This window comes from Antechinus flavipes, chromosome 4, assembly GCF_016432865.1.
Source record: "Antechinus flavipes isolate AdamAnt ecotype Samford, QLD, Australia chromosome 4, AdamAnt_v2, whole genome shotgun sequence".
Taxonomy (NCBI): domain Eukaryota; kingdom Metazoa; phylum Chordata; class Mammalia; order Dasyuromorphia; family Dasyuridae; genus Antechinus; species Antechinus flavipes.
Window position 1 is genome coordinate 179,362,316 of NC_067401.1, and position 14,794 is coordinate 179,377,109.

A 14,794-nucleotide genomic window follows, 5' to 3' on the forward strand; every position below is an offset into this window, starting at 1 on the left:
AATTCTCTATATATATTGGAAATGAGGCCTTTATCAGAACCTTTGATTGTAAAAATATTTTCCCAGTTTATTGTTTCCCTTCTAATCTTGTCTGCATTTGTTTTGTTTGTACAAAAACTTTTCAATTTGATAGAATCAAAATTTTCTATTTTGTGGTCAATAGTGATCTCTAGTTCTTCTTTGGTCATAAATTCCTCCCTCTTCCACAGGTCTGAGAGGTAAACTATCCTATGCTCTTCCAATTTATTTATAATCTCATTCTTTATGCCTAGGTCATGAACCCATTTTGACCTTATCTTGGTGTACAGTGTTAAGTGTGGGTCAATGCCTAGTTTCTGCCATACTAATTTCCAATTTTCCCAGCAATTTTTGTCAAATACTGCGTTCTTATCCCAAAAACTGGAGTCTTTGGGCTTGTCAAACACTAGATTATTAAAGTTATTGGCTGTTTTGTCCTTTGAACCTAACCTATTCCATTGATCAACTAGTCTTATTTCTTAGCCAATACCAGATGGTTTTAGTAACTGCTGCTTTATAATATAATTTTAGAATTTTAGATCTGATACAGTTAGGCCACCTTCATTTGATTTTTTTTTTCATTAATTCCCTTGAAATTCTTGACCTTTTGTTTTTCCATATGAACTTTGTTATTATTTTTTCTAGTTCATCAAAGTAGTTTTTGGGGAGTCTGATTGGTATAGCGCTAAATAAATAGATTAATTTAGGTAGTATTGTCATCTTTATTATATTGGCTCATCCAATCCAAGAGCATTTAATATTTTTCCACTTGGTTAGATCAGACTTACTTCATTCTCAAAGAGGAGCAAAATAACATCACTATGTTGGGGTCAAGGTCCAGTGTGTCTAATTGTGGCTGATCAGACTAATAGAAGCTTGGAACACTCTACCACAGGTTGAGCACAAATACTCCATATGAACTTCTGGAACAGAAATTTTTCTAAATCTATGCATCTTATATTTCTTTTGAGCTATTGACGTTCTGCTTCACTTACAGAGTATAGTGGGCATGCTGTGCTGGGCATTGTTTTTGCCAGTGTCTCCCACATTATACAATTGATTATTCTTCACAGAGGCCTCAAGAGTGTCCTCCAATACTTCCATTTCCAGAAGAGGAATCTGAGGCTCAAAAAAATTTCCTGGCTACAAATAGGTGTTAAATTGTTAGAACTAGAATCTTGTATTAGCAAAAAGACTACAGAAAATCATCTCCAGGATAATATACCACGATCAAGTAGGATTTATACCAGGAATGCAGGGCTGGTTCAATATTAGGAAAACTATCAGTATAATTGGCCTTATTAATAACCAAATTAACAAAAACCATATGATCATCTCAATAGATGCAGAAAAAGCATTTGATAAAATCCAATATCTATTCCTATTATAAACACTTGAGAGTATAGGAATAAATGTGCTTTTCCTTAAAATAATCAGTAGCATCTATTTAAAACCATCAGTAAGCATCATATGTAATGGGGACAAACTGCAACTATTCCTAATAAGATCAGGAGTGAAACAAGGTTGCCCACTATCACCGTTACTATTTAATATTATATTAGAAATGCTAGCTTTGGCAATAAGAGCTGAGAAAGGCATTAAAGGAATAAGAATAAGCAATGAGGAAACCAAATTATCACATGGTATACTTAGAGAACCCCAGAGATTCTACTAAAAAGTTATTAGAAACAATCCACACCTTTAGCAAAGTTGCAGGATACAAAATAAACCCACAAAAGTCATCGGCATTCTTATATATCACTAACAAAACCCAACAGTTAGAGTTACAAAGAGAAATTCCATTTAAAGTAACTATTGATTGTATAAAATATTTAGGAATCTATCTGCCAAGGGAAAATCAGAAACTTTATGAGCAAAACTACAAAACACTTTCCACACAAATTAAGTCTGATCTAACCAACTGGAAAAATATTAAATGCTCCTGGATTGGGTGAGCAAATATAATAAAGATGACAATACCAACTAAACTAATCTATTTATTTAGTGCTATACCAGACTCCTAAAAAACTATTTTGATGACCTAGAAAAAATAATAACTAAGTTCATATGGAAAAACAAAAGGTCAAGAATTTCAAGGGAATTAATGAAAAAAAAAAATCAAATGAAGCTGGCCTAGCTGTACCAGATCTAAAATTATATTACAAAGCAGCGGTTACTAAAACCATTTGGTATTGGCTAAGAAATGGACTAGTTGATCAATGGAATAGGTTAGGTTCAAATGACAAAACAGCCAATAACTTTAATAATCTAGTGTTTGACAAACCCAAAGACCCCAGTTTTTGGGATAAGAATGCAGTATTTGACAAAAATTGCTGGGAAAATTGGAAATTAGTATGGCAGAAACTAGGCATTGACCCACACTTAACACCGTACACCAAGATAAGGTCAAAATGGGTTCATGACCTAGGCATAAAGAATGAGATTATAAATAAATTGGAATAGCATAGGATAGTTTATCTTTCAGACCTGTGGAAGAGGGAGGAATTTATGACCAAAGAAGAACTAGAGATCACTAGTGACTACAAAATAGAAAATTTTGATTCTATCAAATTGAAAAGTTTTTGTACAAACAAAACTTAATGCAGACAAGATTAGAAGGGAAACAAACTGGGAAAACATTTTTAGAGTCAAAGGTTCTGATAAAGACCTCATTTCCAAAATATATAGAGAATTGACTCTAATTTATAAGAAATCAAGTCATTCTCCAATTGATAAGTGGTCAAAGGATATGAACAGACAATTCTCAGACGAAGAAATTGAAAGTATTTCTAGCCATATGAAAATATGCTCCAGACACTACAAACAGGGCTGCCACAAACATTTTGGCACATACAGCTGCTTCTGTCCATCATTTATCAATTGAAACTCAGTTAGGTCTCTTTGTCAAAGAAATCCACTATGGAAGTGGATTCTTTGTCGAAGAAATCCACTATGGAAGTGGATTTCTTCGACAAAGAGATCTAACTCAGTTTCAGTTGATCAAGGATGGACAGAAGCAGCTACACCCAAAGAAAGAACACTGGGAAATGAATGTAAACTGTCTGCATTTTTGTTTTTCTTCCCAGGTTATTTATACCTTCAGAATCCAATTCTCCCTGTGCAACAAGAGAACTGTTCAGTTCTGCACATGTATATTGTATTTAGGATATACTGTAACCTATTTAACATGTATAGGACTGCCTGCCTTCTGGGGGAGGGGGTAGAGGGAGGGAAGGGGAAAATCGGAACGGAAGTGAGTGCAAGGGAAAATGTTGTAAAAGATTACCCTGGCATGGGTTCTGTCAACAAAAAGTTATTAAAAAAAAAAAAAAAAGAACTAGAATCTTGGTTTTCTAAATCTTCACTCCAATGATTTTTATATTTTTACTATTATTTCTTTGGTAGTAGTTATTAGAAAATTTTGTGCTTTTTTTTAAGTCAATTAATACCTACAACTAGTCGACTTGATAAATATCTGAATCTTTCTTACTTTATTTTAGGAAAGGCCCAAACCAAAGATTCCAATACAGCATTTCAAGGATGCCCACCCTCCTTTTGTGATTTGTGTAAAGCTGGTGAGTAGATATAAGGAAACAGTCATGCAGAAAGAATTTCAGCAGTTTTATATGTTATGGCCAAAGATCAGTGAATAGTAATTTCCCCATTGCCTACAAATGTGTGTACAAACTGTGTAAAAACAGGCAAAAAAAGCTTAGAAGTTTACAAAAAGTGTAGAATTTTAGAGTTGTAAGAAAACTAAGTCAGAGTGTGTGGCTGTAGCCCCATAATCCAAACTGTTCTAAATGTGGATATGTCTCAGCTTATTTCTATAAAGGTTCACCAGCTTTCTCCTGTCTTAACAGTTCTTGTTTTTCTCACTAGGATCTCACTGGTGGGACATTTGAAAAAAACTTGGAGTCACTGAATCTACAGGAAGGGCTAGATTATCTTCATTTCAGTTGACTTTGTCATTATGTTTTTTACATTAAAAGCTACAAAAATCCAATTACAAGGTACTCTAGAAAATGGAATTGATCTAGCCCTAGACAGGGACCAAGGAAGAGCTATGCTTCAAATCCAACAGAACTTTTGCTTCACCTGAATTATTATTGTGGAAGCAGTGCGCATTTTGGAACTACCTCATTTGTGGCATTTCAACAGGCATAATCTGAATCAAATCAACTTCACCCTATCCTCTTCTCTGGTTGCAAGTGCAGAGGATGGGAGCCTCAGGTGCACTGAATGTTCTTCAGAAGATGAGGCAGCCCCTGCATACTGTGAGGATATTGATAAAGGTGGAGCTAAAATATTACCTATTCCTAACCCATTTTATCTTTCAAAAATAAGAGAGATAAACTAGCATGATGCATAAAGCAGTTGACATTGAGTCAGGAGGCCTGGAGTCAGATCCAGTTTGAAACTTGTTCTTACTGTGTGTGAGCCTGGTAACTTCTCAACTTCTCAGGACTTCATTTTCCTTATATTTACATAAGAGTGATAATTATAATACTTTTATGACCTACTTCACATGGCTGAGAGTTCTTAAAAAAACATTTTAATCTTGAAGAGAAATGAGTAAATTTGAGTGGGAACTTAAAAAAAAACTTATTTGCTTCAAAGTAAGATGGAGAATACATACATACATACATACATATATATATATATATGTATATATATATATATATATATATATATATATAATGAGCAGGAGGGGAACTGTTATAGCAGAGTGCCCCTTTCAATCCCATGCCTATACAAGCACATTACATGGCACTGGATAAGACAAACAGGCAAATGGGTAAGTTCCTACAGGCTCTTTTCAGGCATGTTGTAGAGAAGATTCTTGTTCAGAACAAGATTGAATACATTGCCTCTTGAAATCCCTTTCCAACTCTACAATCTTGCGATTCTGTAATTTGTCAGATAATGAGAGCAGTGACTGTACAGAAGTACAAAAGAATGAAAGCATTTCCTCTAGCCTGGACTGTTTTTATGAGCTATAAAGACTTTAGCTGAAGCTTCAGAGTGACCTTTTCATAGGAGTCAGCTTTTAGAGAGTAGATCCTCTGGGAAAAGCAACAATTATCATTTGCTGGAGAGTTAGGATTGCAGAAGTTAGCAAAGCAACAAAGCTATAGTAAGTAGAACTATGTAGTAGCCAAAGTCTTAAGGACAGATTTTTGACATCTTCCATAATCTCAAAGTAGAAAGTGACAGAAATGACCAAATTACACCACACAAACTGTCAAGGACAGACAAAGGAACCTACAGGAGAATACTGGCATGGAGAAACAAATTGCCAAACTTTTGCTGGTACTCTTCACAGAGCCAATGCATAGAAACTATAGATCTCTAAAGAACTGTAGTCAACTTAGGTGAGTATTTGGAGGATGAGACCTGAAGCAAGTGTAATAGAAAGCTCTTGATTTGAAACTTGTTCTGACTAGGTTTCTGGAGGTCCTCCAAATGGGCCTTGGTTTCAGCAGAGTAATCACTACAACAATAGTCAGGAATGAAGTCCAAAGTCTTTAATATTAACTTCACAGTCTGTCTCTTTCACCTGGGGCTGGGCTAGCTTTCTGGGGAACCTTCAGATGGGCCTTGGTCTTCTTAGTGGAGGAATTCAGGAGGCAGAAGATCCACCAGGAGGCTGGTCAAGTCTTCTCTCTCTGTGGCTGAGTTTGTCCCCAGTTTATATACTCTATTACAATTAAATCAATTCATCATACTGAATATAAGGCAATCATTATATCACTAGGGAACCATTATTTATTGTAAGATAAAATCATTCATACTGAACTAGAGAACTATTAATCACCATGCTAAACTAGATAACCATTGTCTTATCAATTCCACTGAGTTAACACCTTGGAAAAATTCTTGTTTCAAGAATTCAAGAACATTTCTCCAAAGTTCTGGCATTACAGAAATTAAAATAATAATGAACAGGTCTTATTCACAGAAAAGGGCATCCACATTTTCTAAAATTGGACAAGATATTTTGAAATGGCAGGTTTTAAAAGGAGAAATTAATATCTTAACCCTCTCTGTCATGCATATAAAATTAGTTTTTCCTTAAAAGGTATTATGGGACAGTCTTCAAAATGTGACTGGCTCAGGGATGGAGGACTGAGGCTGCTGAAATCACTTCATCATCTAAGTACAAAGTAGCCATGAGTGCCTGGGGAATGGGGACCTTCTGTGTTACAGAGAACTTCTCTCAACTGAAGGAGTTCTCAGTCTTTTCTGTGTTTAAAATTTTCTTGCTATGACTAAGTGAACCTCTCTTTTTCAATTCTTGAATGACTTAGAAGCATTTTATTCTAATCCCATGTAAAATCTAAACTACCAGAGCAATGGCCAGGATCAAGCCTAGCCCCGAACACAGATGCAAAGGAAGAGCCAGCTGATTCCACTATTGATTTTTGAGACCAAGAACACCATGGATATCTTCCCATTTGAACCATTATGTCTGGCCTCAGCTATAGCTAATTACCTTGTCTTTGTAAAGGAAACTAAAGGAAATTGGAGGAAAGAAATGAAGTCTCGAGTGCAGTCAGATGAGAAATGAGGCTTTGTCTGGTTCCTTGGGGAAGGACCATCGTATCCGGCAGAAATGCCATAAGGGCAGAATACACCTCTGAAATGTGAATTGCAGGGTTGAAATAATCTTCCAGGACAAGCACAAGGACTTTGGTAAAGAAGTCCCAGGTACAGCCTAATGAAAAAATGAAGATGGCTGGCTTGGGCATCCTCCTAAAATGGAATATTTGAGTGAGAGGGTTTGCAATGGCAGGGTTTCTAGGGCTCAAGCTATCTTCCAGAATGAAAAGGTTTCTCACATGGTGAAGTCTGGAGTGCAGCCTAGTGAGAAATGAATAGATTGTTGAATTAAAAATGTCTTCTCTTAGCTAAGAGGGAAGGACTGGTTCCCAAAGGCTGACAAATTGGTATTGTCACTGATGGTACATTTGATTTCTGGGTAACTAGGTAGTACAATGGATAGACAGTCTAGTCTGCCCTCAAGAAGACACCTCTTTGCTAGTTCATATATGGTCTGAGACACTTACTAGTTGCATAACCCCAAGCTAGTCACTTAATCCCATTTGCCTCAGCTTCCTCATCAGTAAAATGAGCTGGAGAAGGAAATGGCAAACCACTCTAGTATATCTGATAAGAAAAATCCGAATTGGGATCCCAAGAAGCAGACACAACTCAACAAAAATATTTGATTTATTATATACTGTGTCTTACTCATTGTCATGCAGAGAACACAGGCAGAACTTCACTATGCTCTCTTATATTTGTGTAAATGTCATACCCTGCATGCTCACAGAACTATTTTTTAAAAAGTCTTTAAATCCCTAGCACCCAGCCCTTAGTATTTGCTTAATAAATAATTTTTTAATTTAATCCCTTAAGAGATTCCAGGGTTTATCAATTTACTCGTTTTGAATTAGGTCCTGAAGGCTTTATCTTTTTTTTTTCCTCCTAAAAAAATCAATAATCCCCTTGGATTTATTTAAAACCTCAATTGGAAAGCAAGATTTTTCCTATCTGGTTTATAATCTTGCCACATGATAAAAAAGCCCAGCCCACCTCAATGAAGCAGATTGTTTGGTGTAAGAGAGCAATTCAGATGGGAACCAGGGTTTTTGTGCCAACTCTATCTTGAATTCATTTAAACAAATACTTTTTGAGCACCTAGTATGTGCAAAGCACTGACCACATAAGCAAATAATGGACCGTCCTTGTTTCAGTGATCCTGTCTAGGCCTTAAATTTACAGCGTCTTGTTTGTCCTTTGTTCCATGACATTACAGCACAGCTCTCAGCACATTTCTCTCTGTTGTGTGAAACTATACAAGACCATCTCCAGGAGGACAATCATTCCAGCTTTTGTTAAGGCAATCCAGTTTACTTTTGAGCAACTTTTAAATTTTATTTTATAATAACTTTTTACTGACAGAACCCATGCCAGGGTAATTGTTTTACAACATTATCCCTTGCACTCCCTTCTGTTCCGATTTTTCCCCTCCCTCCCTCCACCCCCTCCCCTAGATGGCAAGCAGTCCTATATATGTTAAATATGTTGCAGTATATCCTAGATACAATATATGTTTGCAGAACCAAACAGTTCTCTTTGTTGCACAGGGAGAATTGGATTCAGAAGGTAAAAATAACCCGGGAAGAAAAACAAAAATGCAAATAGTTTACATTCATTTCCCAGTGTTCTTTCTTTGGGTGTAGCTGCTTCTGTCCATCATTTATCAACTGAAACGGAGTTAGGTCTCTTTGTCAAAGAAATCCACTTCCATCAGAATACATCCTTATACAATATCATTGTTGAAGTGTATAATGATTTGAGCAACTTTTTTATTAAATTCTACTGAGCTGAAATCTATTTTTTTTGTCATATTTCATTGGTTTGAATTTTGCCCTTTAGAGTTAAGCATATCTTTGTCAGCTGAAATAGGATTTGTAGAGAATTCTATTCTATTCAAATATAAGCTATCATTAAGATTAATGGTAATGAAAACACTTCTTTTGAATTTGGAAAATGAAATACTATTTTACACTACTTATGATGGAATGAAGTTAAAGATTTCAATTAAGTTTCACACTATATGTCATTCAGTCCTCGTTTATAATCAAAGCCAGGCAGAATCTATACCAAAATTGTCCCCATCATTTCCACATAAGGTTCTTTTAGTAGTTTATCTGTGATATGTCTAGTGAAAAAGCAAACATGCTTTCCATGTAATATTCTATAAGCTCCTCTCATAAATGTTTTAGGAAAAGCCTCGGAGTTTACTGACTGGGACATTTCTTTCTGGGTGGCAAGAAGGGGGAAATCTAAAGTTGATAGAACATCCTAACTTGTAGTTGTATGAGACAGCTTTTCATTGATTCCCCTCAACTTCTAGGAAGGTCATGAATATGAAAAGGCTTAGAGACAAAGAGATTAAGGAAGCTTAATCTCTAAGAAGGGCAAAAAAGCAAAATGCCAATTCATGCTTTTCAAGGGCTACATATAAAAATTGGTAACTTTATTAGGAACCTACAAAAGAAGGCCATAAGTCATACAAAAGATAGGCTATATAGGTGCTGCCTCTGACAACACTTGGGAGGTGATGTGCTGAGATTTCAGGGATATATATTTAACTTTATAAAATTCTCATTCCATGACCTACTTGGTGGTACCCTACTGTATGTGTTAGCATGAAGGCTCAAAGTCTTCTGTATTCTCAGATGTGGACAAAGGGATAGGGAGATCTGAGGGCCACAATTCTCCAATTACCCAATTCATACAAATATCATTTCAATATTGCTGAGAGACCATAAGGATTATGAAATGATTCAAGAGCAACATTTCTTTCCCAGATTACACTCAGGACCTACCTACATCCTGAAATAAAAAAAGTCAGAGGATATGTTCACCAACTCCATCTTCTCATTTCAATCATGGACCAATCAAAATACTTAGGGAGCTGAGACATGATTTATGATATGGAAAATGCTTATTCCTGTTGATGGGGGAAAACCCTGAAATTGTCTAAACTCTCCTCTGAAAGAGGCCTGAGAGGGGAATGACATAAACTAAGAACTTTTGGGAGCCTGGAAACTGTAACCCCTTTGGGGAACTCCCAGATCCTGGGAAAAGCCTGCAACCTCCCAGTTAAGTGGTTTCATTCAATTGGAGATCTTGGTCAATCACCCTCCATTGAATTGCCACAAACAACTCTCAGTGGCTCCAATCTCATTCAATTTTAAATTGAATTGAAAATTAGTCTCTCAGGAGTTTCCCCTCCCTCCCCCCCAAAAAAAGATCAAGCAAGCCCCAATATATATAGGGCTACATGCCCAGAGCTCTTTGCAGATGTCCTAAAACAGGATTTTGCCCACTATGAAGATAATTCTCTTCTCAGTGTTAACCTTTGCCATCTCCCTAACAGGACCTTTTGACTAATAAGTCTGTCTTCCTAGTAAAGCTGGCTTCTCAGCCCTGATAAATCCCTTTTGTCACAGAGATTTTGAGTTTCAGAATTCCTTTGCATTGGACCTGTGCAAACCAGAGGCGATTCCCCACCCCAATTCTCACATCTCATCACAATTACCACTAAGCTCATCACTGTCACTAAAAGCAGGGCACAGCTAGATTTGATGCCTGTTCACTAGCATATTACCTTAATGTATTAATAAATTTATTTTGTTTTCCCAAGTTTGCCTAAATTGATTAGGTCTTGAGTGCAATCAGTATAGCATGCCCAAAGTGAGAAAATGAATGATTTTCTGTTTAAGATCATTTGGAAGTTAATTTGACTGAATTAATATCATGACTGGTAGTAAGTTTGTTTCATGTTTTAGGCAGATAATATTATTGTGTTTCTAAAATGTTTCTTACATTGTCAAACTTAAGTAACCATTCTTTCGGAAATACTGTTAGTAAAGTAACTTCTCTTTTAATCTGGATGCCTTTAGATAATGAATTGAAAAATGTAGCCAAATGTTTGAAACTATTAAATATTTAATAGGAAATATTCTGTTTTAGGGGCAACTCAGCAGTTTAATGGATAGAGTAGTAGGCCTGGAGTCATGAAGATCCATGTTCAAATGTAGCCTCAAACACTAGCTGTGTCTATGTGAACTTGGATAAGTCACTTAACTAGTTTGCCTCAGTTTCCTCATCTGTAAAATAAATTGGAAAAGGAAATGGTAAATCATTCTAATATCTTTGCCAAGAAAATCCTATATGGGGTCATAAAGAGCCAGACAACACTGAAAAACTACAACATTTTGTCTTAAATAGATAACATACTGTAAGAAGATAAGGTAGCAAAGGTATTTTTAAATCATCCTTATTTGAGACCTTCTTTGAGATTTTCTACTAAAGCAGGGTCTTAAGATCTTATCAGCTCTGTTGATAGAAGATTCCAGAATATAATTATTTGTTGGAATCTTTACAAACTGTTAAGTCATTAGAATTGATAGAGACAATAATTATCTAATTTAGCTTGGTTCAGTATCACTGATCTGATCTTACAAGGAGATGTTTTGGGCCAGAAACTGAAACAAGTAGAACTAATTGATACAATGTTTGTGTTCACACCTTTACTTATTGGAGTTCACACTTCAGGCTTTATTATTAAATATCCAAATTCACACCTCCGTTGAAACTCTTAGGGCCAGAGAGCACTATGGGAGAAAACCCATAATCCCACTTTGATATATAAGAAGAAAGCAGAGGCCCAGTTAGGAGAGTTCAGCTGAATTAGATTGAGAGGAGAGCATCAAGTGAGTTCAGCCAGAAGACCTCTCTCAGAAGAGAGTTACCTCGGGTTAGAGAGAGTTACCTCGGAACATTGACTGGGGGGCGGAGAGGAGCACTCTGGGAGGAAACCCACGAGCCCTCTCTCAGAGGCAAGACAGATTCACATTTGTGCTGGCTGGGCTGAAGGACAAACTTTGGATCTGGAGACATTCGGAGGGAGCTCTTGGAACCAAGCAGAGAGATAGGCCTCTAAGCTAACCAAGCTATATTGGAGGCAACAAAAGATCTGAACTTTTATCACCGGGCTGTGTTTTGAGGTGAGTATTACTTAAAACTGCAACTAAGGCTGCCTCCAGAAAACCTCTCCAAGGAACCTGCTCTCTCCCAGAGAGCACTATTATTATAAAGAAGAAAAACACCACAATTATTCCTCCTTCTACATTATAGATTAAAACCCATTTTAAAAACTTTTGCCTTCCCTTCATACTGGAGAAGTATGAATTATTATGGTATCAAATTATAAAACATATTGATATTATACAATACCATACATATTTTATGCATTTATGAGTTTCTAAACTTTTTCTATTTCATCTGCAGCTTATGCAAAATCCCCTCAAAATTCCCAGTTTCTTATGCTGACCTATGATATATCAAAACTGTGTGTGTGATGGGAAGGTTGCAATATGGAAGGGCTGAGGAAGTTTGAGAAACATTTCTGAGCAAAGTGGGTAATTTATCAATTTATAGTAAAGAGAAAGTTTCATCTGAGATTATCTGACTATTTTTTATGAAAATTATGAAATTGAATGTTAATAAATAATACATGTCTTAATCCCCAAAGACCTTAGATTCAAAGAATTCAGTTTTGCCTTAGGGATTAATACCTAATATAGACTAGAGGCTTACAGTGGCCAGAATTTTTGTTTGAACTATTAATCATGTATTTATTGTATGTGTGAAATTCCAAATTGTGGTTATGTATTCAAAGGTATTCCCTTGTGCTATACAAAGGTCTGAAAACTGCTACAGTGGGATGCCTCTGTCTGACAAAGTTGAAAGGATGATCTTGCATAGGCAGAAGTACTTCAGTTCAGTTTCCCCATTGTGCTGTTTCATTTTTGAACAGGAAACTTTTTCACTTAGTTACTTCTGGGCCTGGCTTTGATAACCTGTAAATAATATGGAACTTGGCTACATGATTGGCTTTAAAAATCTTGTGTCTGGAATCAAAACTTAGGGTTTGTTTTGTTTGTTTTTCTCTTTACAGCTTAGTGCAGCAGTCTTTGATATTTTCATAACTATGGCCTTCTTTTCCTTTCATAGCAAGTTTCTATAATCAAAACAGGTGAACTGTAGTAGATTTTTGTTATATGTATGTATATATGTATGGAGTGTGTGTATATGTATGTAAGAAGTAAGATAAGACAGTAGGGTTTTTTTTTTTTTAAAAGAGGAAATAAATTTTGAGAAAGCTACAAGGTTAGATTTCCATGTATCTATATTCACATATATCTATAGATCCATATATACATATATATTTATGTATGTATACACATATACATTTGTGCATGTATGCACGCATACATACCAAAATGTTTCTAGTGGGACATATAAACTTTGAACATGTTTTTGTAATAAGTTTTCAAAATAGTATTAAGGTTTTTACATATAGAATGGCACTCATAATTATAAAAAAATTTCAAATCATATCTTTCTCCCCCTATTTTTAATTCCTTTTCTCATAATATTAAAAAATAGAAGAGCTCATGTTATAAATCAAGCTTCAGGGATTTGTTTTCTTTTAAAAGACTCATTTTTTAGTTGATGGCATTGTCCATATAAGATTTAGGTAGGTACAGAAAAAGAATGAGTGGTATGTAAAACATTAAAATTCTCTGGAGTTGCAAGTGAATTATGGACTCCTAATTTGTTCTTATATAGCTCTGCTGTCAAGGTGGTTTAAATTGGTTTCACCACATGAACTAGTTACAGAAAAAACAAATTTAGAAGGTTGTACTAAATTGTACTAAATCTTGTTACTGGCAGATTTTAGTAGAATTACCTAAGAATCTTTACAAATGACTTGGAATTAGAAAAGGCGAGTAAAATATCTGCCCCCTTCAGAGCTCTCCTCATAAGAACAAGGCCTATTCCAGAATGTCTCAGAGAATTTTTTTTCAAGAAACCCAGATGATTAGCTAGGATTGGAAGTCAGTAATTATGTTATAAGAAGACTTGATGTTATTTAATATTGATAATGATTATTGTATTCGTTTAGCTTTTCATTTCATAGTATTTATGTTTGCTTAAAAGACAGGTATATCCTAATTCCTTTTATTTCTCATTTTGGATCAGGACCATTCTTCCTACAACTTTTGGTCAACTGAAAATTTCCTGTTCATATTAACCTCAGCTTACAAAAACTTATGGAATAACAATGTTAAATTTTTGGCATTTGTTACATGGAAGCCAAAGAGAAGTTTGAAGCTCTCCAAAATGATTTCATTATTGCCTTAACTGAGTAAGAAAGGATGTTTTGTGGTGTTTGTGTTTATATGCCTTAATTGCTACAAAGTATTGATTCTCAAACTGCAGCAGTAAGTAGGATGATGCTGTTACAGTGACATAATTCCAACTTATGTATGCACTACAATTGTTTAGCACCAAATAAGAGAATTGTGGAAAAGTCAACTATTGTACTAAGTATTCAGAAGTACATTTAAAAAACTTGCTTGGTTTAACCTTGAATATGACAGGCAGCTGCCAAAGACAACAGAGGACACTTGCTCATTATTTCTCTCAATTCAAGATTGTGGACCAATCAAAATACTTAGGGAAGAGCTATGGGAGCACCACCTCCTCAAGACTGTGGCCTAGTCAAAATTCCTTTGCCCTTATATAGAAGATGCTTATATCTGTTTATAAAAACAGGGCATAACTGGAATTGTTGCCTTGATTTAGCGATTAAAAAAAAATTGTCTTAGTCCTTGGAATTTGCCAGAATTGATTGGGGTGGTTTTTTTTTTTTTTTTAACAATATCCTTTTTGTTTTTTTAATAATGAGTAAGTAATCTATATTATTTATCTAGACAATGACCCAGTTATCGTTTCTCAAAACTGGTGCTATCTTTTCAATTCAATAAATCATGAATCAATTTAGAAATTCATTCCAGAAATTTTTTTTTAAGGCAGGGTATATTTTGTTCTTGTACTGACAAGTAAGAAATCCACCAGGGATGCTGGTAGCTCCAACATCCTCATATTCAACTCCCTTCTTAGATTTAGATCTAAAATAATGGGGAAATTGCTGTGCTAGTTTAAAAATGGCTTGTTCCTGCCCCAAGATGAGCCTTGTTGATTGTTGAGAACAGCTAGACCAGGGCAGAAACGCACAATGCAGTATCTTCCTGGCATGCATAGGCATGTTACACCATGTTTCCACTGTCAGGGAATGATGATAATCTTTATTACCAGCACTTCTGGAAAAGGTGCATCCTTCAAA

At 35.5% G+C, this 14,794-nt stretch overlaps 1 protein-coding gene across 3 annotated transcripts in view; it reads left to right on the forward strand.

Annotated features, from left to right (window-relative positions):
* B3GNTL1 (UDP-GlcNAc:betaGal beta-1,3-N-acetylglucosaminyltransferase like 1) overlaps positions 1-4,540 on the forward strand; it is a 91,530-nt gene extending 86,990 nt beyond the window's left edge. For all 3 annotated transcript variants that reach the window (XM_051995627.1, XM_051995629.1, XM_051995630.1), the window contains 2 exons: positions 3,519-3,593; positions 3,901-4,540. In XM_051995627.1, the coding sequence (XP_051851587.1) occupies positions 3,519-3,593; positions 3,901-3,981 (156 nt within the window). In that variant the 3' untranslated portion in view covers positions 3,982-4,540. The remainder of the gene's footprint in view (positions 1-3,518; positions 3,594-3,900) is intronic.
* The last annotated feature ends 10,254 nt before the right edge of the window (positions 4,541-14,794 follow it).